Source organism: Eptesicus fuscus, chromosome 16, assembly GCF_027574615.1.
Source record: "Eptesicus fuscus isolate TK198812 chromosome 16, DD_ASM_mEF_20220401, whole genome shotgun sequence".
Lineage (NCBI taxonomy): Eukaryota > Metazoa > Chordata > Mammalia > Chiroptera > Vespertilionidae > Eptesicus > Eptesicus fuscus.
The window spans coordinates 45,100,393-45,125,615 of NC_072488.1; the positions used below are offsets into that span (position 1 = coordinate 45,100,393).

The 25,223-nt window shown below is 55.0% G+C and overlaps 1 protein-coding gene across 2 annotated transcripts in view; it reads left to right on the top strand.

Annotated features, from left to right (window-relative positions):
• Positions 1–17,366, top strand: part of TET3 (tet methylcytosine dioxygenase 3) — an 87,492-nt gene extending 70,126 nt beyond the window's left edge. For both annotated transcript variants that reach the window (XM_054728024.1, XM_028154370.2), the window contains 7 exons: positions 4,298–4,391; positions 5,595–5,803; positions 6,974–7,124; positions 9,416–9,505; positions 10,057–10,194; positions 14,492–14,828; positions 15,506–17,366. In XM_054728024.1, coding sequence (XP_054583999.1) covers positions 4,298–4,391; positions 5,595–5,803; positions 6,974–7,124; positions 9,416–9,505; positions 10,057–10,194; positions 14,492–14,828; positions 15,506–17,280 — 2,794 coding nt within the window. In that variant the 3' untranslated portion in view covers positions 17,281–17,366. The remainder of the gene's footprint in view (positions 1–4,297; positions 4,392–5,594; positions 5,804–6,973; positions 7,125–9,415; positions 9,506–10,056; positions 10,195–14,491; positions 14,829–15,505) is intronic.
• The last annotated feature ends 7,857 nt before the right edge of the window (positions 17,367–25,223 follow it).

Genomic DNA, 25,223 nt, shown 5'->3' on the forward strand with positions numbered 1-25,223 from the left:
TCTCCGGTACGGGGCCATGCAGGAGGCAGTGATCAATGTTGCGCTCACACATTGATGTTCCTCTCTCTCTCTCTCTCTCCCCCTCTCCCTTCCTCTCACTCAGAAACTTTTTTTTTTAATATATTTTATTGATTCTTCACAGAGAGGAAGAGAGTGGGATAGAGAGTTAGAAACATCGACCAGCTGCCTCCCGCACACCCCCTGCCGGGGATGTGCTCGCAACCAAGGTACATGCCCTCGACCGGAATCGAACCTGGGACCCTTCAGTCCGCAGGCCGACGCTCTATCCACTGAGCCAAACCGGTTTCAGCATCACTTAGAAACTTTTTAAAAAAATCTTTAACAACAGCAACAAAATATACATGTTTGATCTGGGGCAGTTTTGGGATGTGTGTTTCTTGGTCGCAAATATGTGAGATTTATAGATAGCTGTCTAAATAACTCTTAGTTATAAAAGACTGTGTTTTTGAAACAAGGATTAAGAGATAGTGATAAAGTTGAGATTTTCCCTTTTCTTCCCCCCCGTCACCGCTTTAAAAAGAACAGCCAAGCATAGGCTCTTCAGAAGCTGATTCAAGGGAGGGATTCCTCTCAAGACCAGGAATACCTATGGTTTTCCTCAGCAACTGGTTTATTTTTATCTTGGGGACCTTGTAAATCATGCAACAGATTGCGTGTGTGTCTTTATGTTGGCTGCTTGTAAGCTAGAGCCCAATTTGTGTGCCCTGGTGCACCCCCAGTCGGAGGAATCTGTGGCCCGTGGGGGCCTGTTCAGGTTCACTCCTGCGTCCTTTTGACAGCACCCTAAGGAGACCTCATTAGCTTCCTGAATTTCTCATGGGATGAAATGTTCCAGGCTCATCTCAAAAATACACACGAGACCCCACGGTTTGCATCCTGTGTACCAACATCGTGTCTGTCTGTCCCACCTTTACGCTGATTCCATCACCTCCTGTAAACATCTCTCTCAAGTTCCTTTTGGGACCAGAAGGGGAGTGAGCGGTTGATGAGAATAACCAGGCTGGGGGTCCAGTTTGTGAATGGTTCAGGCTGTCTCTTTCCCTAGCCCTCCCCCTCTCTCTGCAGGGCCACGCTACTGCCAGGAGTTAGCCAAAGGCAGGAGAGGAAGCTAACTGGGATCAAAGAGACATGGGTGCTGTTAGCTTACCTGGTAAAGATTTGGAGAAAAGTGGGGGAGTAAAAAGGGAACCCTAAAATATTATCCCAGTTTATTACGCCTTCCATACCTCCTGACTCCCCAGCTCCTCACGGTCGCTGATGACTGGCATCAGTCCTTCAGACCCGTATCTGGAGCGGCGTGCTGCACAGAGCCACGTGGCCGCTGGCTGGATGGGGATCCTCCGCAGCTCAGGGGGGTCACTAAAAGTTCATTCTAGGAATGAAGAGCCAGCCCTGTTCCTCCGAGTGCTGGGGAGGGAGCCGGTCTCATCCCGTGTGACAGAGGGAACCCTGAAGAAGGACCCCTTCAGACCCGTGGTTCTCACCCTGGAGTGTGCGTCCGTCTCCCGCAGGGCTTGTGACAGCACAGATGGCGGGGCCTCGGCCCCGGGTCTCGACCCTCACCGTCTGGGGTGGGACCCGGGACCTGCCTTCCTCCCAGGGTTCCAGGTGGTGCTGGTCCTGGCACCAGCCTTTAAGAGCCGCTGGCTAGGATGATCAGGTTACCCTCGGGAATAAGGTTTCCATTCAGCCTCTTCCTGCAGACTTAGTTTAGGGTCTAGGAATTCATCTGTATTTCTAAAAGGGCCTCCGCATGATAGGCCAGAGAGTCAGACATTCAAAAAAAAAAAAAAATTACATCTGGACTTGGTTGGTTGTCTTTAAACACTGAGACGGTTCTGGTTTTTCTAAAAATGCCTCGCTGATCATTCCGTGCTTGGCCCTTCTGTTGGCCCTGGAATCTGAGGTCCACGGCAGGAAGCGTCCTCGCAGGGGTGGGATGGCGGGGAAGCCCGCGCCAGTGTCCTCGGCTCACCCTCCCGTGGGGAGCCCGATATCCTTCCTGTCCGGCCGGCCGGTGAGAGCAGTGTGGTCGCCTCCGGCTGCTCTTCCCATGGCGACCCCAGCACACCCCCCGAGCGCCCAGCCTGCCCTCACGGGCCGCTTCCTGATAAATCCTGTTGGGTTCAGAGTTTTCCGGGACCCAAACAAACGCAGCACTCTCTGGCCTTGTCCTCTTGAGCCAGGCCACGCTGTGAACGCCCCAGAGTGCTGTCAGCGAGCACGGGGCTCACACAGCCTTCGCATTTTAACGTGGTAGTTATCAGACACGCTTCTCGCTGCTTCACGGAGACCTCGCACGAAATAGAGAACTCGGGGAAACCGTAGATCGGGTTTTAAAACCGCTCATTCTCTTTTCCAATGACAAAAATAAAACATGTCTATAAAAGGCCTTTTTTTAAAAAAAAAGTTTAGAGTGAATAACGCTCTCTGGCTATTCGCCTTCCCGGAAGAAACTTAAATGTTTGCCTTTCAGTTTTTCCTAAGCATTTACAAAGATACGCATATGGATATAAAGAAATATTGAACCCAATGGGATCAATCACACTCTCCCCGCAGTTTGCAACTGCTTCCCCCTCCCTTAGTTTCTTCCATGCTGTACACGTAATTCTGTCGAGTCCTTTTAGATGGCTCCTCGGCTTTCCATTGTGTGGAAATGCATTTTATTGAGCCAGGCCTACGCTGGACACTTAAGCTGTTTCTGATGGTTCGTTGTTGATGCAGCAATGAATATCGCGTGCCTCAATCTCGGTGCATTTGCACAATTATTTCTGAGGTAGAGATTTCTAGATGTGGAGTAAGTGAGATAGAGCATACGTGTATCTGTATTAGTATGTTAACAGTCTGTATAACTGCCATAGCCATGATAACATTCCCTTCTATGAAATAGTACGTTAAAACAATACGCTGTGACCAAATTGCATTCACTAGAGCAATCCAAGGACAAAACCATTCAGTCATCTCTCCCCTCAGATGCTAGAAATGTATTTGATGAAAGTAATCAATTCTTTTTTTGAAACATTTTTAAAAACGTGATTACGTTTATTGGGGGTGACCCTGGTTAATAAAGGTAATCAGTTCTTGACTTAAAATCCTTAGAACAGAAGACCCTTTCAAAGTAAGGGAGTCTGTGTCTGTCCCAAAGGCAGTGGGCTGCGTGCTCAGCGATGAATGGTTGGGAACATCTCCGGTAAAGTCAGGAAATAAGCAAAGATGCCTGCTGGCACTCGGAAGCGCTGCCCAGTACAGAGGCGAGAGGCTGAAATAGAGGCATAAAGAGTGGAAAGCAGGAGGTGGCAAGTGACCACTATTTGCAGGCGATAGGATCCTGTACCTGAAACGAAAAAGCTATTAAAAATAAGACAATTCAGGAAGATGGCTGCTTACGTTATTAAGAACAATTAGTGTTTATTGGACTCTCCCCGGTGCCAGGGACTGGGAGGCACTTTCAGCAATGCACTCCGTGTGGATTGCCTCCGTGACCGTGTCCCCAGCCAGGAGGAAGAAGTCACTTTGCCTCCATTTTGCAGATGAGGAAACCGAGGCTTGGAGAAGTTCCGTCATTTGGCCACAGCCCTTGTAGCAGGAACGTAGCTGGGCTGCCACTCCAGCCCGGTCTGTCGGACCTGCAAGACTGCGCTTTAAGCAGCATCACCCCCAGGAAGTTGTGTGGCCTGGAGCAGGTCAGCTCAGCTCCGGGGCCCGAGGTGCATCCCCTCTGAAGGTGCTTTGGTTAACGAGACGGTCTCAGAATCCACGCGTGTGTGCCCGTGTGCGGGGCAGCCAGGCGTGTTGACTGTCCGGGGGCATCCTCGGAGCCAGTGTGTCCTTGTCGCTTCTCCTGCCTCCGTGGTCCGCGTCCTGTTCAACTGTCAGGCGGGGGTGGTTGAAGGAGCACAGTAAGGGTTTCCCCGTTTATTTTCTTTCGTTTGTTGAATTTATAAATAGCGCTCGGGGTGACTCGGCTCACAGGGCTGGACACACAGGCCTGCGCGTGGCCTTTGGCGTGACCCCCTTCCTGGAGGCTCGGAGGCCATCCTCCGGGGCGTCCTGCTGGCCTTCTCCCTGGACAGAGCTGGGCCACGACGGACCAGCGGCCCCGGGAGCCTGGAGGTGGCCACTCGGTCCCCAGAGGCTCTGAGCACAGAGTCAGCATTGACATTTGCTCTCCCTCTCCGTGGTCCCTGCAGTAACGGGCACCCACGGAGCTCGCCTCCTCGCTGGAGTCGCTCTCCTTTGGTTCCTCTGAGCTGTGTGCTTCCGCCTCCCTCTGCAGGTACGGAGAGAAGGGGAAAGCCATCCGGATCGAGAAGGTCATCTACACGGGGAAGGAGGGGAAGAGCTCCCGCGGCTGCCCCATCGCCAAGTGGGTGAGTGTGGTGACCCGCAGCCGTGGCCGTGCCGCACTCCGGGCTGGGTGTGTGGGGAGGCCGACCCGGCCTCTGGCCAGGACCTCGGAGCTGGCACCTGGCGCCCGGTTGGGGTCCTGTCTCCCAGCCTCTGCTGTTTGTCCTCTTTCTGTTCACGTGCCGGCCCTGGCACCCTGGGCTGGCCTCGGAACCGCTGTAGCCATTGCACGCGGCTCATCCCGTCCCCGTGTTCCGGGCTGTAGAGAGAAGGAAAGGGGGAGCTGAGATGGCGTCTTCCCCAAGTCGGGGCCCCGCTGTGGCCGACTCTGACTCCTCTGCCCCCTCTGTGTGCCCGGAGCTCCGGGGGTTCCTGTCCCATGTCTGGAACGGCCTGGCTAGGCGGGGGCGGGGGCGGGGGCGGGGGCGTTTCTACCTTAGGTTGTCGCAAGTGAAGCTGCTCGGACCACGGGGCTACAAGGACCTGCCCGCGTCCCTGCTCTCACTTCCCCTGGTCATATTCCTGGGGGTGGAATTGACTAGCTCTGTGGGAATTGTCTCTTTAGCTTTTTGAGGAACTGCCAAAAACTTTTCCACGGCACCACGGTCCTTGTTTTTTAACCAAAAACGTACAGACACGCAGCATTTTCTCTGCAAGTGTTTTAGGACCACAAAATTCTCAATATGCACTGAGTGGCCAGATTATTATGCTCTCTGAACGCATAATAATCTGGCCACTCAGTGTGTGTGTATGTATGTGTGTGTGTATATACACACACACTGAGTGTATATATATATATTAGAGGCCTGGTGCATGAATTCGTGCATGGGTGGAGTCCGGCCAGCCTGGCCAGGGGGAGGGGACATGGGCGGTTGGCTAGCCTGCCTGCTGGTCGAACTCCTGGTTGAGGGGACAATTTGCATCTTAGCCTTTTATTACATAGGATATACACTGAGTGGCCAGATTATTATGCGTTCAGAGATCATACTAATCTGGCCACTCAGTGTATTTTGCCTTACAATGTTATCTCTGTATTCCTACGTCTATATAAATCATTGATAACTTAGCTTTTGTAATAATTATTGTTATTATAACACTCTCAGTCTCTGTGGTGGTGGTGGCACCCCCCGGACACTGCTCCATAGACCTGCACCCCAGGTCTGTGGCAGAAGGAGGGTGTGTGGCCTGCTGTGGTTAACGCACCTGCCCCGCCCACGTCCCCGCAGGTGATCCGCAGGCACACGCTGGAGGAGAAGCTGCTGTGCCTGGTGCGGCACCGGGCGGGCCACCACTGCCAGAACGCCGTGATCGTCATCCTCATCCTGGCCTGGGAGGGCATCCCCCGCAGCCTGGGGGACACCCTGTACCAGGAGCTCACCGACACCCTCCGGAAGTACGGGAACCCCACCAGCCGGAGATGTGGCCTCAACGACGAGTACGTGGGCAAGGCCCGGGCAGCCGGTGCAGGGACGCTGGGCAGCGCTGGGGGAAGCCTCGTTCCACCCAGGGCCCTGTCTGTCCTGCAGAGTTAGGCCTGGGGTGGGAGAAGGCTCACCCACGGGTCCCGGCCTGGGCTCCGGTCCCGGCCGGGGAGGGCCTGGCGACGTGGCTCAGCTTTGCTGTTGTGCCCCGATCGACTCTGAGGGTCACAAGTGTGAAAAGTGTGTGAGTGCCCCACTGACGTACATCCATCGCATTCACAAAACCTATCCTTCTAGGGTTTTCCCCCATTTTTTTATATTAAGGTGTTTTTACGTACGATAAAATTCATTCTGTGAGGTCCGCAGCTTGAAGAGTTTCGACAAACGTTTACGGTCATGCAGCCATGACCATCGTAAATCAAGATACGGAACAGTTCCATCGTCCACCAAACCTCCCGGGGCCCCTTTGTCCCAGGCCCTTCCCCCACCCCAGCAGCCGCCAGTCTTGTTTCCTGCCCCTGGAGGTTTGCCTTTTTAAGTGTTACATAAACGCATCTGTACCACGGGCAGCCTTCTGCGTCTGTCCTCTTCCCCTCGGCGCAGTGTTTCCGAACAGCACCTGTGGGTGCCGCTCGTTCCTTTTCACCGCAGCGTAGTATTCCCCTGCCTGGACGGACCACCATTTGTCTGTCCGTTCCCCCAGTGGAGGAGCACGCGGGTTGTTTCTGGGTTTTATTAAGGGTTCAATTGTAATGTCGGTGTGTGTGTAAGGCCTGTCGGCAGCTGGGCCTGCAGGAGGTAGGAGTGTTCAGACCCCGTGGTTCCCGCCATTGCCCTGTCAGTGTGGTCTGTGTGAGAGCTGGTGAGGACATCGGAGTGAAGACACAGTATAACCCTGGTTGGGGGTTTGACTAGACTCCTCCCACCTCCTCAAACGACCCATGGGCTTCTCCCAACAGCAGGCCCTCGGGCGTGGGAGCAGAGCCGGCTGCAGAGAGCTGGCTCTCCACCCAAGGACATTTGGGAACGGAGTGGCGGGTGGAGAAGGACGTGGTCCCAGGCGTGGGAGTCCAGTGGGTGCCAGGCCTCAGCAGGGCCTCCCCCGGAGGGAGGAGGGAGGAGGGAGATTCTAGAGCCACAGTAAAACGGACGGGTCTGTGCCTGACACGCGGTGTGTGTTGCAGCCGGACCTGTGCTTGCCAAGGCAAAGACCCCAACACCTGTGGTGCCTCCTTCTCCTTCGGCTGCTCCTGGAGCATGTACTTCAACGGCTGCAAATACGCCCGGAGCAAGACCCCTCGCAAGTTCCGCCTCGCAGGGGACAACCCCAAAGAGGTGAGGACTCCCCGGAGCGGCGGGGCCTCCCCCTCGCCCCGCCCCGTCCCACCTGGTGTCTTCCATTGCCCAGAGGGGAAGCGGGGTTAACACGCCGCCACGCAGACGTGCAGAGAACATGAAACTTGCTTTACTCTTTCACTGACCTTGTCTTGCTGAGAAATGAGGTCACGTGGGAAATGCGCAGAGAGGGGCAGTGAGTGAAAAATGAGGCTTCTCACTTCAAGTGCTTCAGGCTCTTCCGGTTTAAAACCCGTCTCTTTAAATATTCCCATTTCTCATCAGCATTTGACGCCTTTAAAGGGTAATTGCTTCCCTTCCTTCTTCCCCAGACCTCTCTCTGGGTCTGGGAGGTGTCGCAGGAAGAGGGGCCATTCTCTGGGCAGTGCCAGGCCTCCCGGGGGGGCATCCCTCGTCCCGCCCGGCGGCTGGAGGACGTCTCTGTGCAGTGGTCCAGTTTCCTCCTCGCTAGGTGCCGGGCCCGCTCCTCGGGCACCGGGCTGGCGTCCACGTGGACGGCCTCCAGGTCTGAGGCCTCCTTCCCGCCCAGTGACAGCGAGACGAGGGGCTTCTGGGCCTCCACCGCTGGCGTGCTCAGGCCGTGGGAACCAGGGGCACCAGGTCAGGCCACCCCACGCGGCCACTTCCCCTCTGTCGCCCACGGGATGGAGGCCGCCTGAGAGGTGGTCTCCACTCGGAGTTCCAAATGCAGGGAAGGGGCCGGCCTGTCGGGGCTCCCTGCCGTTTTCCCTCCAGCCTCCCTCCTGCCCGAGCTCCTGCGAGGGAGGCGGTCTGGGTCCCTTCGTGGGGTCCAGGCAGCATCTTGACCCCGGCCACGGTGTCCCAGAGCTCTCCCAGCGCCGCGGGCGGGCGGGCGGGCGAGCTCTCCCTGGGCACAGTTGTCCTACCCACAAATACACTTCTGTGCTCAGGCTTCCAGCTCTGCTTTTCCGACGTCAGAGGAAGCATTTCCAGAGGTAGAGCCTCTTACGCCTCCCAGCCTGGCTGTGAGGCTGTTGCGTGAGCTGGTCTCATCGTCCCATGTGACACTGGACTTCTGTTTAGGACCGCGCCCCCTCTCCCCGGGGCAGCACGTGCAGTTCCTTCGATGAACGCAGGGGCCGCCAGGCCACCAAGCACTGGGAGTTCCCAGGCGTGAAAATGCATTGGTTTAATTTCTCCCAGATGCTCCCCCTGTTCCATCAGCTAGCATTTCCTGTGCACTAAGTGCCGGACACCCTGCCCAGCCCCTCACAGCATCTCGGTTAACGTCACGACGCCCCGATGACCGAGGCCGGGACTCCTTACTGCTCCGCCGAGGCACAGGGCTTGCCCAGGGCCCCGTGGCCGGAATGGTGGTCAGTGTGGAAGCCCAGGCCTGGGTCTCCCCAGAGCCTCGGAGCCTCGCCTCGTGCAGGGCTGGCTTCGGGCCTCTGGCGCTGGCGGCGGCATCTGGGTGGCAGCCAGGGGGGTGCCCTCGGGGGTGGCGGCCATTGGTCTCGCTCTTGCGTTTCTAAGCCTGTGAACGTGGTCCTCCCTCCTCCTCCCGTCGTCTTCTGTGAACACTCTCCATGAAACTCTGCCATGTCTGCGAGGAGCTCCCCCCGCCCTCCTCGCTCCCTCTGGACGCCTGCCCCTTCCTGCCGCCCGTGGCTGGGGGGCTGCTGCTCCGTCCAGGGCAGCCCGGTCCGCTGGGACGTCCTCTGCTGATGGCAATGTTCTCTGCTGCCCAGGACAGGAGCCGCGTGAAGCTGCGGGCGTTTGGGATGTGGCTCGTGCAACAGAGGGGCTGAATTGACTTAATTTTAATTAAAATTAACTTCTGTATCAATAGCCACGCGGGGCTGTGGTGCGGCTGTGGAGGATGGAGCTTTGAAATCTGTGTGCCTGGCCCTGGGCTCTGGGCCTGGCTGGCTGTGGCGTTCCTAGCACAGACCTTGACCCCCGCTCTCAGCCATTCCTGACCTGTGTGTAACGTGGGGGGAGGATCCACACTCACTGCTCGTGCTTCCACGGGCGGCCACGCCACCCCGAGGGCACGGGCGCTCGGCAGCAAGCGCCAGGGCTGTGTGGTCTGAGCAGCGCCGGGCGGGAACCGCAGCTCAGCAGGCGGCGTGCCCGGCGGCAGCGTTTCCCGCTGAGCTTCAGTGTCTGCGACTTGACAGACACGGCACCAGGCCCCTCACAGAGGGAGGCCCCTGGCCTCCGGTCCTCCCCGTGGCAGCCGGGGGTGGTTCGGGGGCGCAGGTGGTTTGGGCTGCCCTACGTGTGTGGTGCCCTTCTCCCCGCAGGAGGAAGTGCTGCGGAAGAGCTTCCAGGACCTGGCCACCGAAGTCGCTCCCCTGTACAAGCGGCTGGCCCCCCAGGCCTACCAGAACCAGGTACCGAGTCCTGGGCCTTTCCCCGCCCACAGGTCACCCACATCTCTGCCCAGCGCCCGGGGGTGGGGGCCTGGGGGTGAGCTCCTCTGTGCTCCTTACAGGAAGGCCCAGCCAGGGGTGGAGCGGGGATGCGGTTCTTTGATAAGACCCCTTCCCACACCACACTGACTGCATCCCAGGCCGTCTCTCCTCCATCCTGGTCTTCGTCCCCCTCCACCGCCTCTGGTCTGGGGTCTGCTGGTGAGGCCTGAGTCTCTCTCACCCATACCGCACGCACCTCTAACCTGGGTGTGGAGCGCTCGCAAGCAGGGACCAATGCTATGGGTTCTGAGGGGCACGGGACGTGCCCCCCGGCCAGGGGAGGGGCCCTAGAGGTAGCCCAGGAGAATGATTCCTTCAGGGGCCTCAGCCAGAAACCCGCCGTCCTGCAGCCCAGAGGCGGGGCGACCGAGAGCCCTCCCCTCCCTTCCCCAGCACCTGGCCGACACAGGTGCACAGTCCGGGCCACTCACCGCGGGTCACCCAACAGCTCTCCTTGGTCCTCCACACAGGTGACCAACGAGGAAATAGCCATCGACTGCCGCCTGGGGCTGAAGGAAGGGCGGCCCTTCTCGGGGGTCACGGCCTGCATGGACTTCTGTGCCCACGCCCACAAGGACCAGCACAACCTGTACAACGGCTGCACCGTGGTAAGGAAGCCCCGCCCACGGGCCCGTCTGGGAGGCGGCCGACGGGCCTCTGCCGACAGGTGGGCTCAAGTAGGGAGGGACCGAGAGAGATTCTCGGACTCTGGGCCTGCCCGCCAGACGGCCTGCTCCCGCCCAGCTTTCTCAGGAAACACACACACACACACACACACACACACACACACACTCACACACCAGTAAGCTAACGTGTGGTTTCCAGGTCTCTGTGAACACTTGGACTGGAATCCAAACACCCTCTCAATTCATTCTTTGTGCACATGTTGACTGTGCCCAGGTACAGCTGTCAAGCCAGGAATGAAATGCACAGTCCCTCCCTAGAAGGTGACGTGTTGTCCTGTAGCGATGAAGTCTTGAGGAAAAGAGGCGGGCGGCTGTGGGATGAAGTGATAGGTGATGTTTTAGAGGCAGAGCGGCCTCCCTGAGGAGGGGCACCTGAGCTGAGACGGGAATGAAGCCAGAGTCGGGAGCCGAACGCCTGGGGGTGGCGTGCTCTGGACGGAAGGACCGGCACAGGCAAAGGCTGGGGAAATGAGGGGAGGGGGCTGGCAGGGACCAGGGCCGTGGGTTGTGCTCTCCGTGTGATGGGAAGTCCCTGGAGGACTCCTCAGCGGGGGGTGGTAAGGTCTCATTCATAAAGTCAGACACATCTTCTTGCTTCTGCAGATGGAGAAGAAAGTATGTGGAGTCGGGGGAGGGCGGGGGGGAGGGAGAGAATCAGAGGAAGGCCATGTGGGAGGCTGGGACAGTTATCTAGGCCAGAGGTGACAGGGCTTGGGCAGGAGTGAGGGTCGGGGTGGGAGGTAACTGGACAGATTTTGGATGGTGCTGAAGATGCAGCTGAGAGGACTTGCTTTGGGAAAGAGAGAAGACTAGAGGCCCACGCTAAGGTTTTTACTTGAGCAGCTGGGTGAGTGTTGGTATTATTCACTGAGATACAGAATAATGGGGAAGCCCAGGTTTGGGGTGAAAAATCAAGAATTCTGTTTTGAGATGCCTGCTAGATGGATGTCTGGGAGGAGACGTGGCGTAGGCATGAATACACTATTCATCCCAGAATGAATAGTGTATTTTACTAATTAACAGTTATGCATTGCAAAAGGAATTAAATAACAAGAAAAGCCCTGGCTGGTTTGCTTAGTAGTTCGAGTGTTGGCCCATGGACCGAAGGGCTGCTGGTTCGATTCCCAGTCAAGGGCATGTGGCTCCGTTTTAGGTTTGATCCCTGGCTGCCCCCAACCCCCCCATTCAGGCGCATGTGGGAGGCAACCAATCCATGTGTCTCTCTCACATCGATGTTTCTCTCTCTCTCTCCCTCTCCTCCCTCCCCTTCCTCCTTCCCTTCCATTCTCTCTGGAAATCAATGGGAAAATTTTCCTTGGGTGAGGATTTTAAAAATTAAATAACATTAAGAAAGTATAAATAAAGTAAAAATTGCCTGAAATCCCATAGAGATAACCAGTGTTAGCATTTTGGTGTCGATTCATTCAGACACCTGAATGATGGCTTAGTTGGTTGGAGCCTTGTCCCATACACCAAAGGGTTTCAGGTTCAATTCCCAGTTGGGGCACATATGGGAGACACCCAGTTGATGTTTCTCTCTCACATGGATGTTTTTCTCCCCGCCCCCCCCACCCCCATCCTCACCCCTCTCTCTCAAATCAATAAAAACATAGCCTCCGGTGAGGGTGTTTTTTTTTTAAATACAGAAAATAAGGAAAGATAGTCAGCACAAGAACGGAGGGTACTAGTAAAGTTCCCACCTGCTGCCTAGATGCCCAAGAGGAAGGTTAGCTCCGTGGAGGGGGCCGGGGGCTGCGAAGGAGGAGCCCAGGAGCGGATGGCGAGATAGTCAGCTAAACCTGCTCCTGCAGAAGTGGAAATGAAGACAAAAAAGGCGACAGGAAAGGATACATCTGTGACAGAAACGTGCCAACAAAGGGGAAATGGGGAGCAAAGGGGAAATGGGCCCAGTGACTGACTAGGAACCTGAAGGTCTAGCTTCAGAAAACAGAAACTGAAAATGAGGAGAGTCTGGCCTCAGAGGAAGCTGGAGAAAGGAATCCGATTAGTATCATACATACCCTGTCTCCTCAGCGCTCCCCGTCTCCCTTCCTGTACAGTCCAGAGGAATATTTTTATCAACTATTTTGTAAATGAAAAAGGAGGGAATTCCACCTCATCCCTTTTATTTATTTATTGTTTTTTTTAGTGTAAATACTTTTTTTTTTTTTTTTAAGAGGGAACACCATTTGCTGGTTTTCCTTTTTTGGCACAACCAGAAAACAGTGGGATATTGAATATGAGAGGCCTTGATTGCCTTGGGTGTCCATTGAACATTCCACAGATGAGGGCAGTGTTATGTCCTATAACACAACGCATACTAAATGGCAATTTTGAGTCAGTCTTGCATTTAACATGTCTTGGACATTTTAAGTTACTTCTTTTCCCAGGTTTTTAGTAGAATTGTTTCCTAAAGAAACCCACTCCTTGACGTCGGCTCTGTCCGAATATTGTGCATCTGTAACATCTTTGGTGTGGTGGTCCCCTCTCCCTAGTAACTTTGTTGGTGTGCTGTGAAAGATTGGAAATTTGATTATGTAGTATATGTGACATTAAATTGTGAATTAGTGGGACCTCGATGTAATAGCATGTCAACATTTGAAGATATTGGTACTTGACACCCTGTTAAAGAAAATTGGCCTCCAAATTTTAAGCTGGAAAGTCCCTAGAATAACTGTTTCAAAAAGAATCACAATTGCATGTCCTTTTAGGTTTTTGGTACGTACTCAAGAATTGTGTACAAATTGAAATGTCTGTGTACTTAGCCTCAAAACAAGCAATAAAATCTTCATTATGAAAGGGAAAAAAAAAGAGCAGAGAGTAAACTTGGGGGGGGGGGATCAAACTTTGTTAGTAATCAGAAATGCAAATCAATGAGATACATTTTGATAATGAGCAAAACGTTTTGATAACAAAATTCTTGGCAAAAGTATAGGAATATCACAACTCACAATCTAGCAATATGGGTTAAATACTGGTGATAATTATTTTGGAAGGTTAGTTTAGCAATATGTGGCAGCTCTACTTCACAGTGTTTGTTCTAAGGAATTACGTAGCTTAAAAATTTAGCCAAAAAAGAAGGTATTGTTTATGATAGGGGAAAAAATTGGAAACAAGTTTAAATGGTAATGAAGGATTCATTAAATAAATTAATGCACTGATACAGTAGAACTAGCTCCTAAATCATATTGAAGGAGAATATTTCATGCATAAGAAAATATTCATACTATACTTTTATTATTTAAAATATATTTTTATTGATTTCAGAGAGGAAGGGAGAGGAAGGAGAGAGAAAAACATGAATGATGAGAGAGAATCATTGATTGGCTGCCTCCTGCACACCCCCTGCTGGGGATGGAGCCTGCAACCAGAGCATGTGCCCTGACCAGGAACCGTGACCTCCTGGTTCATAGATCGATGCTTAACCACTGAGAACACCAGCTGGGCTGTACTGTTCTTTTTAAATGAAGTTACTAGAGCACTGCATGCAAAACATGATCCTATTGCCAGAAGGTGAGTGTGTGCATGCATGTATGACCAGAGTTTCCAGTGATTACTTTGGGGCAGTGGGATTATAGAGAAAGTTTTTATTTCCTTTTTGCTGGCATGAGTTTCTACCACAAGCGTATGTAGTTTTTAATAAAAACGAGAAGTATTTTACGAGCAAATGGAGGCCATGTGTTCAGAGCAAGGAGGAGGAGGAGGCTGCAAGATCTAGCACAATGGCAATAATGCTGGTCTGGAGGGCAAAGCCGGTCTCCCAGCTCTGACCCCCCGCAGCCCTGACCCGGCCCCCTGCCGGCCATGTGACCCCAGGCCAATCGTCTCATCCCCTCTCGGCGTCATTAAGATCACACGAGAGAGTGTGAATGGACGTGCTTTGAAAGCGCTAGAGCAGCGGTTGCCAACCTTTCAGACATCACGGACCACGGACCACTGGTTGGCGACCGCTGCTCTAGAGCATGCCGTTACTCTGTGAGCCCAGACAGATGTGATGCCGTTACTCTGTGAGCCCAGACAGATGTGATGCCGTTACTCTGTGAGCCCAGACAGATGTGCTTTGTAGGCAGTCCTCAGGGTAACCGGGAGCGCTAGGGCCGAGTGGCTGCCTGGCGTTGGGGCTGTGTGGGGAAGGGGTGTCACCAGTGGGGCATGCTCAGCCCCTTTGCCCAGTGTTGGGCTCCTCCAACTCCGTGCCGCTCCCTCTCTGCCCGGGCAGGTCTGCACCCTGACCAAGGAAGACAATCGCTGCGTGGGCAAGATCCCCGAGGACGAGCAGTTGCACGTGCTGCCCCTGTACAAGATGGCCACCACGGACGAGTTCGGCAGCGAGGAGAACCAGAACGCCAAGGTGGGCAGCGGGGCCATCCAGGTGCTCACCGCCTTCCCCCGCGAGGTCCGCCGCCTGCCGGAACCCGCCAAGTCTTGCCGCCAGCGGCAGCTGGAAGCCAGGAAGGCGGCGGCCGAGAAGAAGAAGATTCAGAAGGAGAAGCTGAGCACCCCGGAGAAGATCAAGCAGGAGGCCCTGGAGCTGGCCGGCATCTCCACGGACCCAGGTGTGTGGGGCGCGGGCACCCCCCGGGGTGGCATTGGTGCTGTCGGGTGGTGGACCTGGACGGCTCCCTCACTGCCCGCTTCCTGCCTCAAGATAGAACGGCAGACGGGAAAGTCCTGGAGGCCCTCTCTGCCCCCTGGAGCACCCCGGGGTCTTGGTTTTGTCAGGGTGCTGGCCGCAGCCGCCCCAGGACAGCATAGCCGGTAGGAGATTCCTAGGGAGCAAGTGCAAGGAGGTCGTCTTACCCTCCGAGAGGAGCTGGGTTCCCCTCCAGCTCGCTCGCTCCCTCGCTGAGCGTCCGGAGGGGACCGTGGCTTCAGGCACGTGGGCCGCAGTGGGGGCAGCAGGTGGACCGGCCCTCCCTCCTCCTGGCCCTTGTCCCTGCCGTGGCCGGCACGAGAGGAGGTGCTTCAGGGAGGACTCGGGGAGTTCGCCGGGGTGGGGAGCAGGAAGGGGTGCAGAGCGGGCCGGGGGCGCTGTGAGCCGCCTCTCCCAGGGCTCCCGCGGGTCTGGGGGGCCACGCTGAGCGGCCCCCAGAGCGAGGCCAGCCTCACTCACTCCTCTTGCCTGGCCTGCAGAAGAAACCTCTGCGGGAGGGGGTCCCACCCCCAGCCTGCCAGGGCTCTGCGGCAGTGGTCCCAGCTGCGCCCTCTCCGTCTTGCCTCCCGTTCTCCCCAGGCCTGTCTCTGAAGGGCGGGCTGTCCCAGCAGAGCCTGAAGCCCGCGCTCAAGGTGGAGCCGCAGAACCACTTCAGCTCCTTCAAGTACAGCAGCAACACGGTGGTGGAGAGCTACTCGGTGCTGGGCAACTGCCGGCCGTCCGACCCGTACAGCATGAGCAGCGTGTACTCCTACCACTCCTACTATGCACAGCCCGGCCTGACCTCCGTCAACGGCTTCCACTCCAAGTACGCGCTCCCGTCGTTCGGCTACTACGGCTTCCCATCCAGCGGCCCCGTCTTCCCCTCCCAGTTCCTGGGGCCTGGCACCTGGGGCCACAGCGGCAGCAGTTGCAGTTTTGAGAAGAAGCCAGACCTCCACGCTCTGCACAACAGCCTGAGCCCGGCCTACGGCGGTGCTGAGTTTGCCGAGCTGCCCGGCCAGGCTGTTCCCACGGACGCCCACCACCCCACTCCTCACCACCAGCAGCCTGCTTACCCAGGCCCCAAGGAGTATCTGCTTCCCAAGGCCCCCCAGCTCCACCCAGTGTCCAGGGACCCCTCTCCCTTTGCACAGAGCTCCAACTGCTACAACAGATCCATCAAGCAAGAGCCGGTAGACCCGCTGGTCCCGGCCGAATCCGTGCCCAGAGACCCCGGGAAGATGGGCAAGACACCTTTGCCCGAGGCGTCTCAGAATGGTGGACCCAGTCACCTATGGGGACAGTACTCAGGAGGCCCAAGCATGTCCCCCAAGAGGACTAACGGCGTGGGTGGCAGCTGGGGTGTGTTCCCTCCCGGGGAGAGCCCGGCCATCGTCCCCGACAAGCTCGGTTCTTTCGGGGCTGGCTGCCTGGCTCCTTCCCACTTCCCGGATGGCCAGTGGGGGCTGTTCCCCGGGGAGGGGCAGCAGCTCGCCCCCCAGCCTGGAGGACGGCTGCGAGGCAAACCGTGGAGCCCCTGCAAGTTTGGGAACAACGCCTCGGCCTTGGCCGGGCCCAGCCTGACTGAGAAGCCATGGGGAGTAGGGGCAGGGGATTTCAACTCTGCCCTGAAAGGCGGTCCTGGGTTCCAAGACAAGTTGTGGAGCCCCCTGAAAGGGGAGGAGGGTCGGATCCCCACCCCGGGGGCCGGCCAGCTGGACAAGGCCTGGCAGTCCTTCGGCATGCCCCTGGGCTCCAGCGAGAAGCTGTTCGGGGCCCTGAAGTCTGAGGAGAAACTGTGGGACCCCTTCAGCCTGGAGGAGGGGACCGCCGAGGAGCCCCCCAACAAGGGGGCGGTGAAGGACGAGAAGGGCCACGCGGAGGAGGAAGAGGAGGAGCTGTGGTCCGACAGCGAACACAACTTCCTGGACGAGAACATCGGTGGCGTGGCCGTGGCCCCCGCTCACGGCTCCATCCTCATCGAGTGCGCCCGGCGGGAGCTGCATGCCACCACGCCCCTCAAGAGACCCAACCGCTGCCACCCCACCCGCATCTCGCTGGTCTTCTACCAGCACAAGAACCTCAACCAGCCCAATCACGGGCTGGCCCTCTGGGAGGCCAAGATGAAGCAGCTGGCGGAGAGGGCGCGGGCGCGGCAGGAGGAGGCCGCCCGGCTGGGCCTGGGCCAGCAGGAGGCCAAGCTCTATGGGAAGAAGCGCAAGTGGGGGGGTGCCGTGGTCACCGAGCCCCAGCATAAGGAGAAGGGGATCGTCCCCACCCGGCAGGCGCTGGCCGTGCCCACAGACTCCGCGGTCACCGTGTCCTCCTACGCCTACACGAAGGTCACGGGTCCCTACAGCCGCTGGATCTAGGTGCCCGGGTGCCAGCGTACCTCAGCGTCGGGCCCGGCCCGAGCTGCCTCTGTGGTGCTTTTGCCCTCACACCTGGGGGCGGGTTGGGGGTGCAGAAGTCTTTTTATCTATATATACATATATAGATATGCATATATATGTATTTATGGTCCAAACCTCAGAACTGACCCGCCCCTCCCTCCCCCACCTCCCCAGCACTTTGAAGAAGAAGCTACGGCTGTCGGGTGATTTTTTTTTCGTGATCTTAATATTTATATCTCCACATTGGCTTCCCCCCCCTTATTGGGGGGCTTTTATTTTTCTCTTGTTTTTAAAACTCTATCCTTGTATATCACAATAATGGAAAGAAAGTTTATAGTGTCCTTTCACAAAGGAGTAGTTTTAAATTCCATTTAAAATGTGTATTTATTGGATTTTTTTAAAAGCGACAATAGTAATGGTAAAGGATGGTCAGGAACAGCCAGACGTGCTCATTCCTGCCCAGTCTTCTGGGCCCGGCAAGCCTGGCCCCTTGGGAGCTGACGAGGTTCTCGGCTGCCTGCCCCTCATGAGCCAAGTGCGGAGTGTAGCCACCCAGTCCACCCCTCGGACAGACACGCCTCCCCCCAGGGGACGGAGCCCTCAGGACGGCTCCTGTCCGCTCCGGGAGGATGGGAGAAGCTGTAGAAAAACATCTGGGGTCCCTCTCCCAGGCACCCGCTTGGAGTTGGGGGGAGGGACGGTGCACCCCAGGCCAGGCACCTGAGAGGCTGGCGGAGATTTCCCCCAGAAACCAGGTTGGAAGTAGACAGCTTCAAGCTCGCTAGTCACCACACTGAACCCTCTCTGCCCGTTACTTACCGCGTCACAGGATGTCATGGTTCCCCAGGCAGCACCTCGCGATGGCGCTCTTCGGAGAGGCTCTCCGGAGCCTTTTCCGCCAAGTCAGCAAGCCAGTGAATAATACCGGCCCGAAGGAATTTGTCCTATTGGCAATGTCTAAAAAATGCCCCAAAGTCCATGCTGACACCGAAAAAGGGCTACTGTATCTTTAAAAGCAAGGAGTCGAACCCAAGCTGTGAAAAGCCAGCACTGCCCTGTGCGGGCCGTGCTGAGCCTGGTGCTGTAGGGTGGAGCTGGGACTTCCTTGGCTCTGGGGGCAGGTCGCAGCCTGCGGGAGCTCGCACGCCAGAGCAACGGCAGTGAACGCATCTCTCCTCATTCCTGGATTTTCACGTTGGATAATGGTGCATGCCTCACACCCGAGCCCCTCCTCCCCCCCATGCTATCACTTGGGGAGTGGGCCCGTACTTCACAGTTTTTAAATGCAAGAGTCAAACGTTTTCAACTGGTAGCTATCATTTTCCTCCCTAATTGGTGCCATTTCTCTATTCATAGCCGTTTTCTCCTTTCCTTCCTCCCCTCTCCACCCACTGTAACACACTCGCTCGAAAAAACTCTGGTGCATTCGTTCAGTTCTTCGAAATGAGAATGTGGTGCTTAATTTCCCCAGCGTGGTTGAGAGAGAGGTTGGGCCTGGCAGGTGGGAGCAACATCCGTGGACAGCACGTCCCCCTCCCGGAGCGTGGCGTGGCCCGTGCTGTGAGCGGCAGCCGTGTCCGTGTGGCTGTGTGGTGAGCGGCGGGCGGCTTCGTGAGGACACGCCGAGGGGAAGGGGGCCGCTCGGGGAGGGACAGCCGAGCCCTGAGAGAAACAGCAGGTGTTGGTTGAGCAGTTTTATCCCGAGGTGGGTCTTCGTGCGACGAGTGTAACCATCAGGCGAGGATGCTAGAGGCAGGGTCCCGAGCTCGCGGGTGCCTTGTGTGAGCACCGAGAGCCGCCCACGGTCCCTGCTCCCGGAGCACTGGCGGAGGGTCGCCGTAACACGTCCTGAGCATTTACGTGGTCTGGTTTTAACTGTAAATAGTGAGAGATTTTTTTAAGCACTTTTGCCTAGATTTAAACAGCAACTTGAAAAGAAAAAGTATGTTTTAACATGTAATTGTGGGAGAAACTGTAAATAGTAGCTGAATATTTAACGTGCTTTGTCTATCCTTCGCTTTTACCATATTCTGTAAAGTTGCATTTATTTTACAGGACAAAAATGAAATATTATTGCTTTTGAAATAAATACCCAAGAGCTTATCAGGATTTAGAATTATTCAGAACTCAGATTTATAGGAAAAAAAAAAAAAAAACCTCTGACCTTCAGTTGGACAAGCTAAAGGTAGAGAGTCTTTAATGAGCATGCTAATTTTCTAGTTTTGAGGAAACGTGGGGCCCATTAAATGCTATTTTGCTTATCGCATCCGTACTTTTATGCAGGTCTCATTTGACTCCGTGCGTAGGTAGATACGGGGGTGCCTTGAAAACTTCATTTTAAATTATCTTGAGCAAGAAATACAATATTTTACGGAACGTTTGGAGAATGTGACCGTCTGTGAGGCCCGGGGAAGCCCCCGGTCGGCCGTTGGTTTGGAAGGTCCCGAGTGTAACCCAGGTGATGCTGATCCTTGGCACGCGTGAATCTTGCTGATGTGTGTGAACTAGACTCTCCCCCCTCGCCACCCTTTGGTAGCAAAGCCATTCGCTGAAAAGAGAATCCAATACAAGCTCAAAGCATGTGATGTCTGTGCCCCCCCCCCCCCCCCCCCCCCGCCCCCAGCGCCCAGCGCCCACAGCCTTTGGGGCATAAATTTCTAGGTGAGCAGACAGGCTGCGCAGGGGTGAGTCGAGAGGCAGCCTCCATTGGACGTCCCCATCCCCCGAGAAAGGTGTTTCAGAAATTGGGTGGTGCCTGTGGCCATGATTTGTGCACACTACATGTATGACCTACCTCAAGTCTCAGTCATTGAAATTAGCATGCTTTAGACGTATGTTTAAAAAGGAACTATGCACAGCTCTTTTATTCCCCCCCCCCTCCTGCTGCTGAAGGTTTCTGAAAGAGAAAAATCAAATTCTTATTTTTTACTGGCAACTATCAGTTTTTTTAAGTCCTAAAGGTGATTACCAGGCATTTGTATCGTGAAAAGAAAAATAAAGCCATTGCAACTAAAGAACCTAACAGCATGACCAAGTTCTAAGAGGACTGTTACAGCAACAGGAAGTGATGGAGTCTTCTAAGTCATCCCCCAGGGCGCCCCTCCACAGACGCCACATGCAGCGCTGACCATTGGTTCCTCTTGTTTTGTTTCGTGTGTCCGTCCCGCCCCCCTCCCTCCCTCTTGTGTGCAAGGGACGTGCTTGCAAAGTTCTGTGCTAAGAGATTCTTAACATGAAAATTGCTTCGCGGCAGGTTCTCTCAAAACAACTGGTGCTAGCTCAAGAAACCATTATTCGGCCATTGGAAATCTTGACTGGAGGTGTTTCATGGATTTTGAGGTGTTCTGTTTTTGTTGTTGGGTTTGGGGTTTTTTTTTTTGGGGGGGGGCGGGCAGGGCCTCGGTTTCCGCTTTGCCTTCTCACCGAGATGACAGTGGTGTGCGTGGAAAGAGGTCACCCCCGCCCCTTCTTGGCCCTCCCACCAGCCTCCTCGGGAGAGCGAGGGGTCTCTGACGTGCTAGGGCCGGGGGAGAGGCAGCAGAGCGTCCTCGTGTCGGGCTTAGCAGCAGCAGGTGCGGGAGGACGGGACGACGACGAGTAGAGTCGTCGGTAACCTGATTTCGTGGCGCGAAACCCCGCCCGACTTGGTGACGGTGACCCCGCCGCCAGATCTCCGACCCCGGCGAGGCTGGCGGATCGTTAGAACGACATCCCTGATGTGCCTCAACCAACCTCTCCCCTTTTGTTACTGAAGTTGTGTTTTATGGCCTAGGAAGCATTTTTTATGAATTGAAATAGTCTCAATAAAATGGTGCTATGGTGTTCTAATGTGACTGTCCCTGACCCTGACCTGCTGAGGTGCTATCAAGGTTCTGAAACCACAACCGACCAAAAACGAGGTGGGCTCCGTCTCTCGTGGCTTCTTCCCCCTCCCCGTTTCGGTGCTGTCTCCTTAGACCTCCGTTGGCCGTGCTCCCACCTGCTCTGAGCAGTATTTCTGTTTCTCGTCGCGTCGTTCCTCCCCGGGTGGCCAAACACGGAAAGGCGGGTCGCAGAGGCAGCCCGCTCCCCGACCGCGGGTGGCGTGGGCCGGCCGGGCGTGGCTGGTGCTCTAGTCCAATTCTGCCTTCTCAGGCCTAATGAGGAAGGAAGGGCTTCGTTTCTGGTTTTGTTTTTGGTTTTTTTCCTCCTTTTTTTCGGGAAGGGGACACCTGCCTCTCGCCTGCCTCTTCTAACATGGCAGGCATTCTCATAGCCAAGGACACCCGTTCTCCGGCAGCCCAGGGAGCCGAGTAGACCGCCCCCAGGGTCCCCAGGTGCTCTGCACGCCAGGGCGGACCGAGGGTCTCCCTCCTCCCCTGGCCGAGGCCCGGCCGTGGCGGGCAGGGCTCCTTCCTTGGCTCCTCATGGCCTTTGCCCAGCGTTGCTTCTGCCTCTCACCGGTCACCCCTCGTGTTCAGGCTAAAGGAAGGAGCTTCCTTCGCTCCCTCGATGCCACTGAGGCTGCTTTTTAGTTGGTGCTATTCCGAATTTCCTCTCGGGTCCACAGAAGCTGATGTTTTAAAAACTCAACAGGAAGCTCCATTTTGTGTCCTCCACTGTCACAATGCGTTCTTTTTTAAAATACCTCAAAAACAGGACAGCGTGACAGCGTTGGTACAGTGGATCCCGCGCGGGGTCCGATGCCCGCAGCTTGTCCATTGGAGGCTGTGCTCGACCTTGAAGAACCGGGGGGTCATTTCACTTTGTCACTCTTCAGCAGTCGACATGGCAGAGCGCCCAAAGGAAGGAGCGTGGTTGGCTTTATTTCCTTTCCTCCTTCAGTTCTGCTTTTCAGTAAAATGTGAAATTCCCGTGCCCATCTCACTGAGTTTTTTCCGTCATGGTTGCTGTCATTTGAAATGACCCCCCCTCACCACCTAGTTTGATCAGCCAGCTGCATCTGCCGTACGTAGCACGCAGCCAATTTCAACATAACCCTGGACCAAAACGAACACTTTTGGAGGTGCGTGCCCCCAGCATAGGTTATACAGTCCCACACCCACGCCTGCAAAGTTTTTTTCTACGTGCGAGGCCCTGTCTTGGCGCTCCCAGCCCTTCCTCCCGCACAGCCGCGGGCCAGAGCGAAGCCCTAGGCTTCTCCCTGGGTAGAGACCGCAGCACAGACATCGTGCAAAGTCAAACGTTGCTTTAGCCCAAGAACCGGCGAGTGCTTTGGCCTACGTCCCCGTGTGCTTCTCTTCTGATATCAGGGATGCTTCGTGTAGTGGTATGATTTGCTCGCTCTCCCCTCATCTTGACCGCCCATCATTCAGGGATCACTTGTCACGATTCACATGGGGAATTAAAAAATACTATGTGGCTCATTTGAACATCCAAATTTTCTCGGTCCCAATGCTTCTTTTCTTTTCGAGGGGAAAAGGGAGGAGAAAAACAGGGGTGCTGTTGTTTCTTTCTCATATACTCCAACTTAAAAAGAAACGAGGTCAGGTCATATTGTGGGCTTATACATGCATTAGATTCAATCTAGAGCCCCTCGAGCTTCTTGATGTGTTTTATTTCTCTCTCTCTCTTTGAATTCCTGTTTGGTTACTTGGCTTCCAATGGAGGTGAACTTAACAACCATACTTGAATATTCCGTCTTGACTTTGTAACTGTGGCTACTTGAAATGAAGTTTATCTGGGGTTGATGGATGAATGGTAGATTTTTTTGCAATGTCTCAAGGCAATAGGATGTGTATTATTAAACTGTAGATATTCTTAGTACAGTAAATTTATGCTGATAATTTTATTTTGTATAATTTTTACCTTTTTGTTAATATTCTTCCTCCCACTTTATTGGTTTGCCTCCTGAGCTACCCCTCCTTACCCTCTCTTCTTCCCCCAGTGTTTCAGTAAATTTAATTTAGGGTGCCTAGAAATTGCAAGTATGTATCCTTTTTTTGATTTGTATTTTATTATAATTTACACAAACGTCTGGGTTTGTGAACTGTATTACTCCTGGTATCTTTAAAATATTGTGGGTGTTTTAATAAATTTTATATTTATTTTTTGCACTCAAATTCCGTGTGGGTTCTTCATTTCCCCCTTGAAGCAGGCCCAGATCGGGGTGTTTAGGGCTCACTCTGATCCCACCCTCAGGCTGTAGGTTTGTTGGGGGCGAGAACAGCACCAGGTGTTCGACTCGGAGGTCAGACGCGACCTTGGTTCAGCAACTTCCACACTTGAGTTCTGGCTAAGAAAGAATTCAGAACCAAGACTCAAACGATAAGAAAAAGTTTATTTAGAAAGTCACAGAGATAGAAGAAGCAGGCGATAGAAGAAATAGGCAAGGAGGCAAAAGAAGGCCCCTTGGAGTTTAGGGGAGAGAAGGGTGAAGGTAACCTGCCTGGGGGAAGGGGAGAGGCTCCAGTGCACGGAGCACGGGGCTTGTCAGGGAGGGGACTTGAGGGGAGGTCCTAGGGGAAGATCTCAATAGAATATTCATCAGCTTTCCAGGAGTGTCCTTTCAGGGTGGTGGTCACCACTGATTGGTCGGTGCCAGGCAGGGGGTCCTTAGTCAGAGCAGCGGGTCCTGAGGTCAGCCATGGCCCAGCTTGTCTGGTTTTGCCGCTTTTCTGGGCCTGGAGCTGAAACTCAGCCGAGGCCCAGATGTATTTGAAGCAGGTCAGAGCCTCATTGTCCTGGGGGCTTAATGCTTAAACGCTATTCTCTGGACCCCTTGTTTGTTTCCCCGCTAAGGGGGTGTAACCTGCATGACTAGAAACATGCCAGGGGAGGAGAGGTCAGGGGAGGATCTGAACCGCATGACCAGCGACACGAAAGGTCAGGGGGTCTACACTGCGTGACCGGATGATACGCTGGGGGAGGGAAGGTTACCCTGGGGGCAAGGTTCTTGTTTTCCCAGTTTCCCCTGTTGCTAGGCACCCGGGGCTTTCCGCCCTGGTGACTTTCTATACCTGGCCCATCGTCCTTGCTCTGATCCTGTCTCCCTGCCTCCCACAGCTGGTCGATGTACAAATGAAGCCCTCACTAATACAGTGATGGAGCCTGTCCTTGTCAGAAGGGAATGTTTAAAAGCTATCCACTGTGAAAGCTGGCCATACTGGGAAACGGATTTTTTTTTTTCTTTCTCTCCTGTGTTTCTCCTTTTGTTTTCCCTTTTCTTTCTTCCTTTTATCATTCAATCTGGAGAGCAGCACTCCCACCCCCACTCAAGTTGTACACACTTCTGGTGTTAGGTTTGCTAAAGGATCCCCGGTCCGGCTCCAGTCTGAGGGCCTGGACCCCCTGTCTAGTAGGGAGGGCCAACGATGGGGCTCAGGTTCTGCTGTCCTTGGGGCAAGGAGCTTTCCCAGAAGGCCTCATGCCTGGGGCTACCTCTGTTAATTCAGATTGTCCGTTGTGGTGGCTGATCCTGAAAAGGGAACTGTCATCAAGGAAAGCAAAAGAGAGAGGGACACTTGGGAGGAGAGACTGTCCCTCTCCCCCCCCCCCCCCCCCCCCCCCCCGCTGGAAACATCTGTTTGGAACAGATCCATCATCTCCCAGACCAGCCCCCAGCCATCCGTAAAGACCTCAGCATTCTTTCCAGTTGATGCCAATATCCTGGTAGGCCGCTCGACAGGAGGGCGCCTCCCTGAGGGCATCGGAGTGAAAACCCCACGGGGCGCCAGCTGGCAGGCTGGGAGGCTGTCGCCCCCATTTTGTTTCCCTTCCTACAGAACCCCTGGAAGTGCCTGGGCACGCCTGGCTGTCTGGGGTCCTCACACAGGTCTGCGTGTTTTACAAAAGTGGGATCACACGTTCCACGTGACATCTTTGCGTTGAGAGAGCCCTAGCCCTGCCCCCTCCCCAGCCCCCGTTGTGGTGGCCCCATTCCCAGGGCCTGAGGTGTGTGAGGACCAGGACAGACCTGCTTC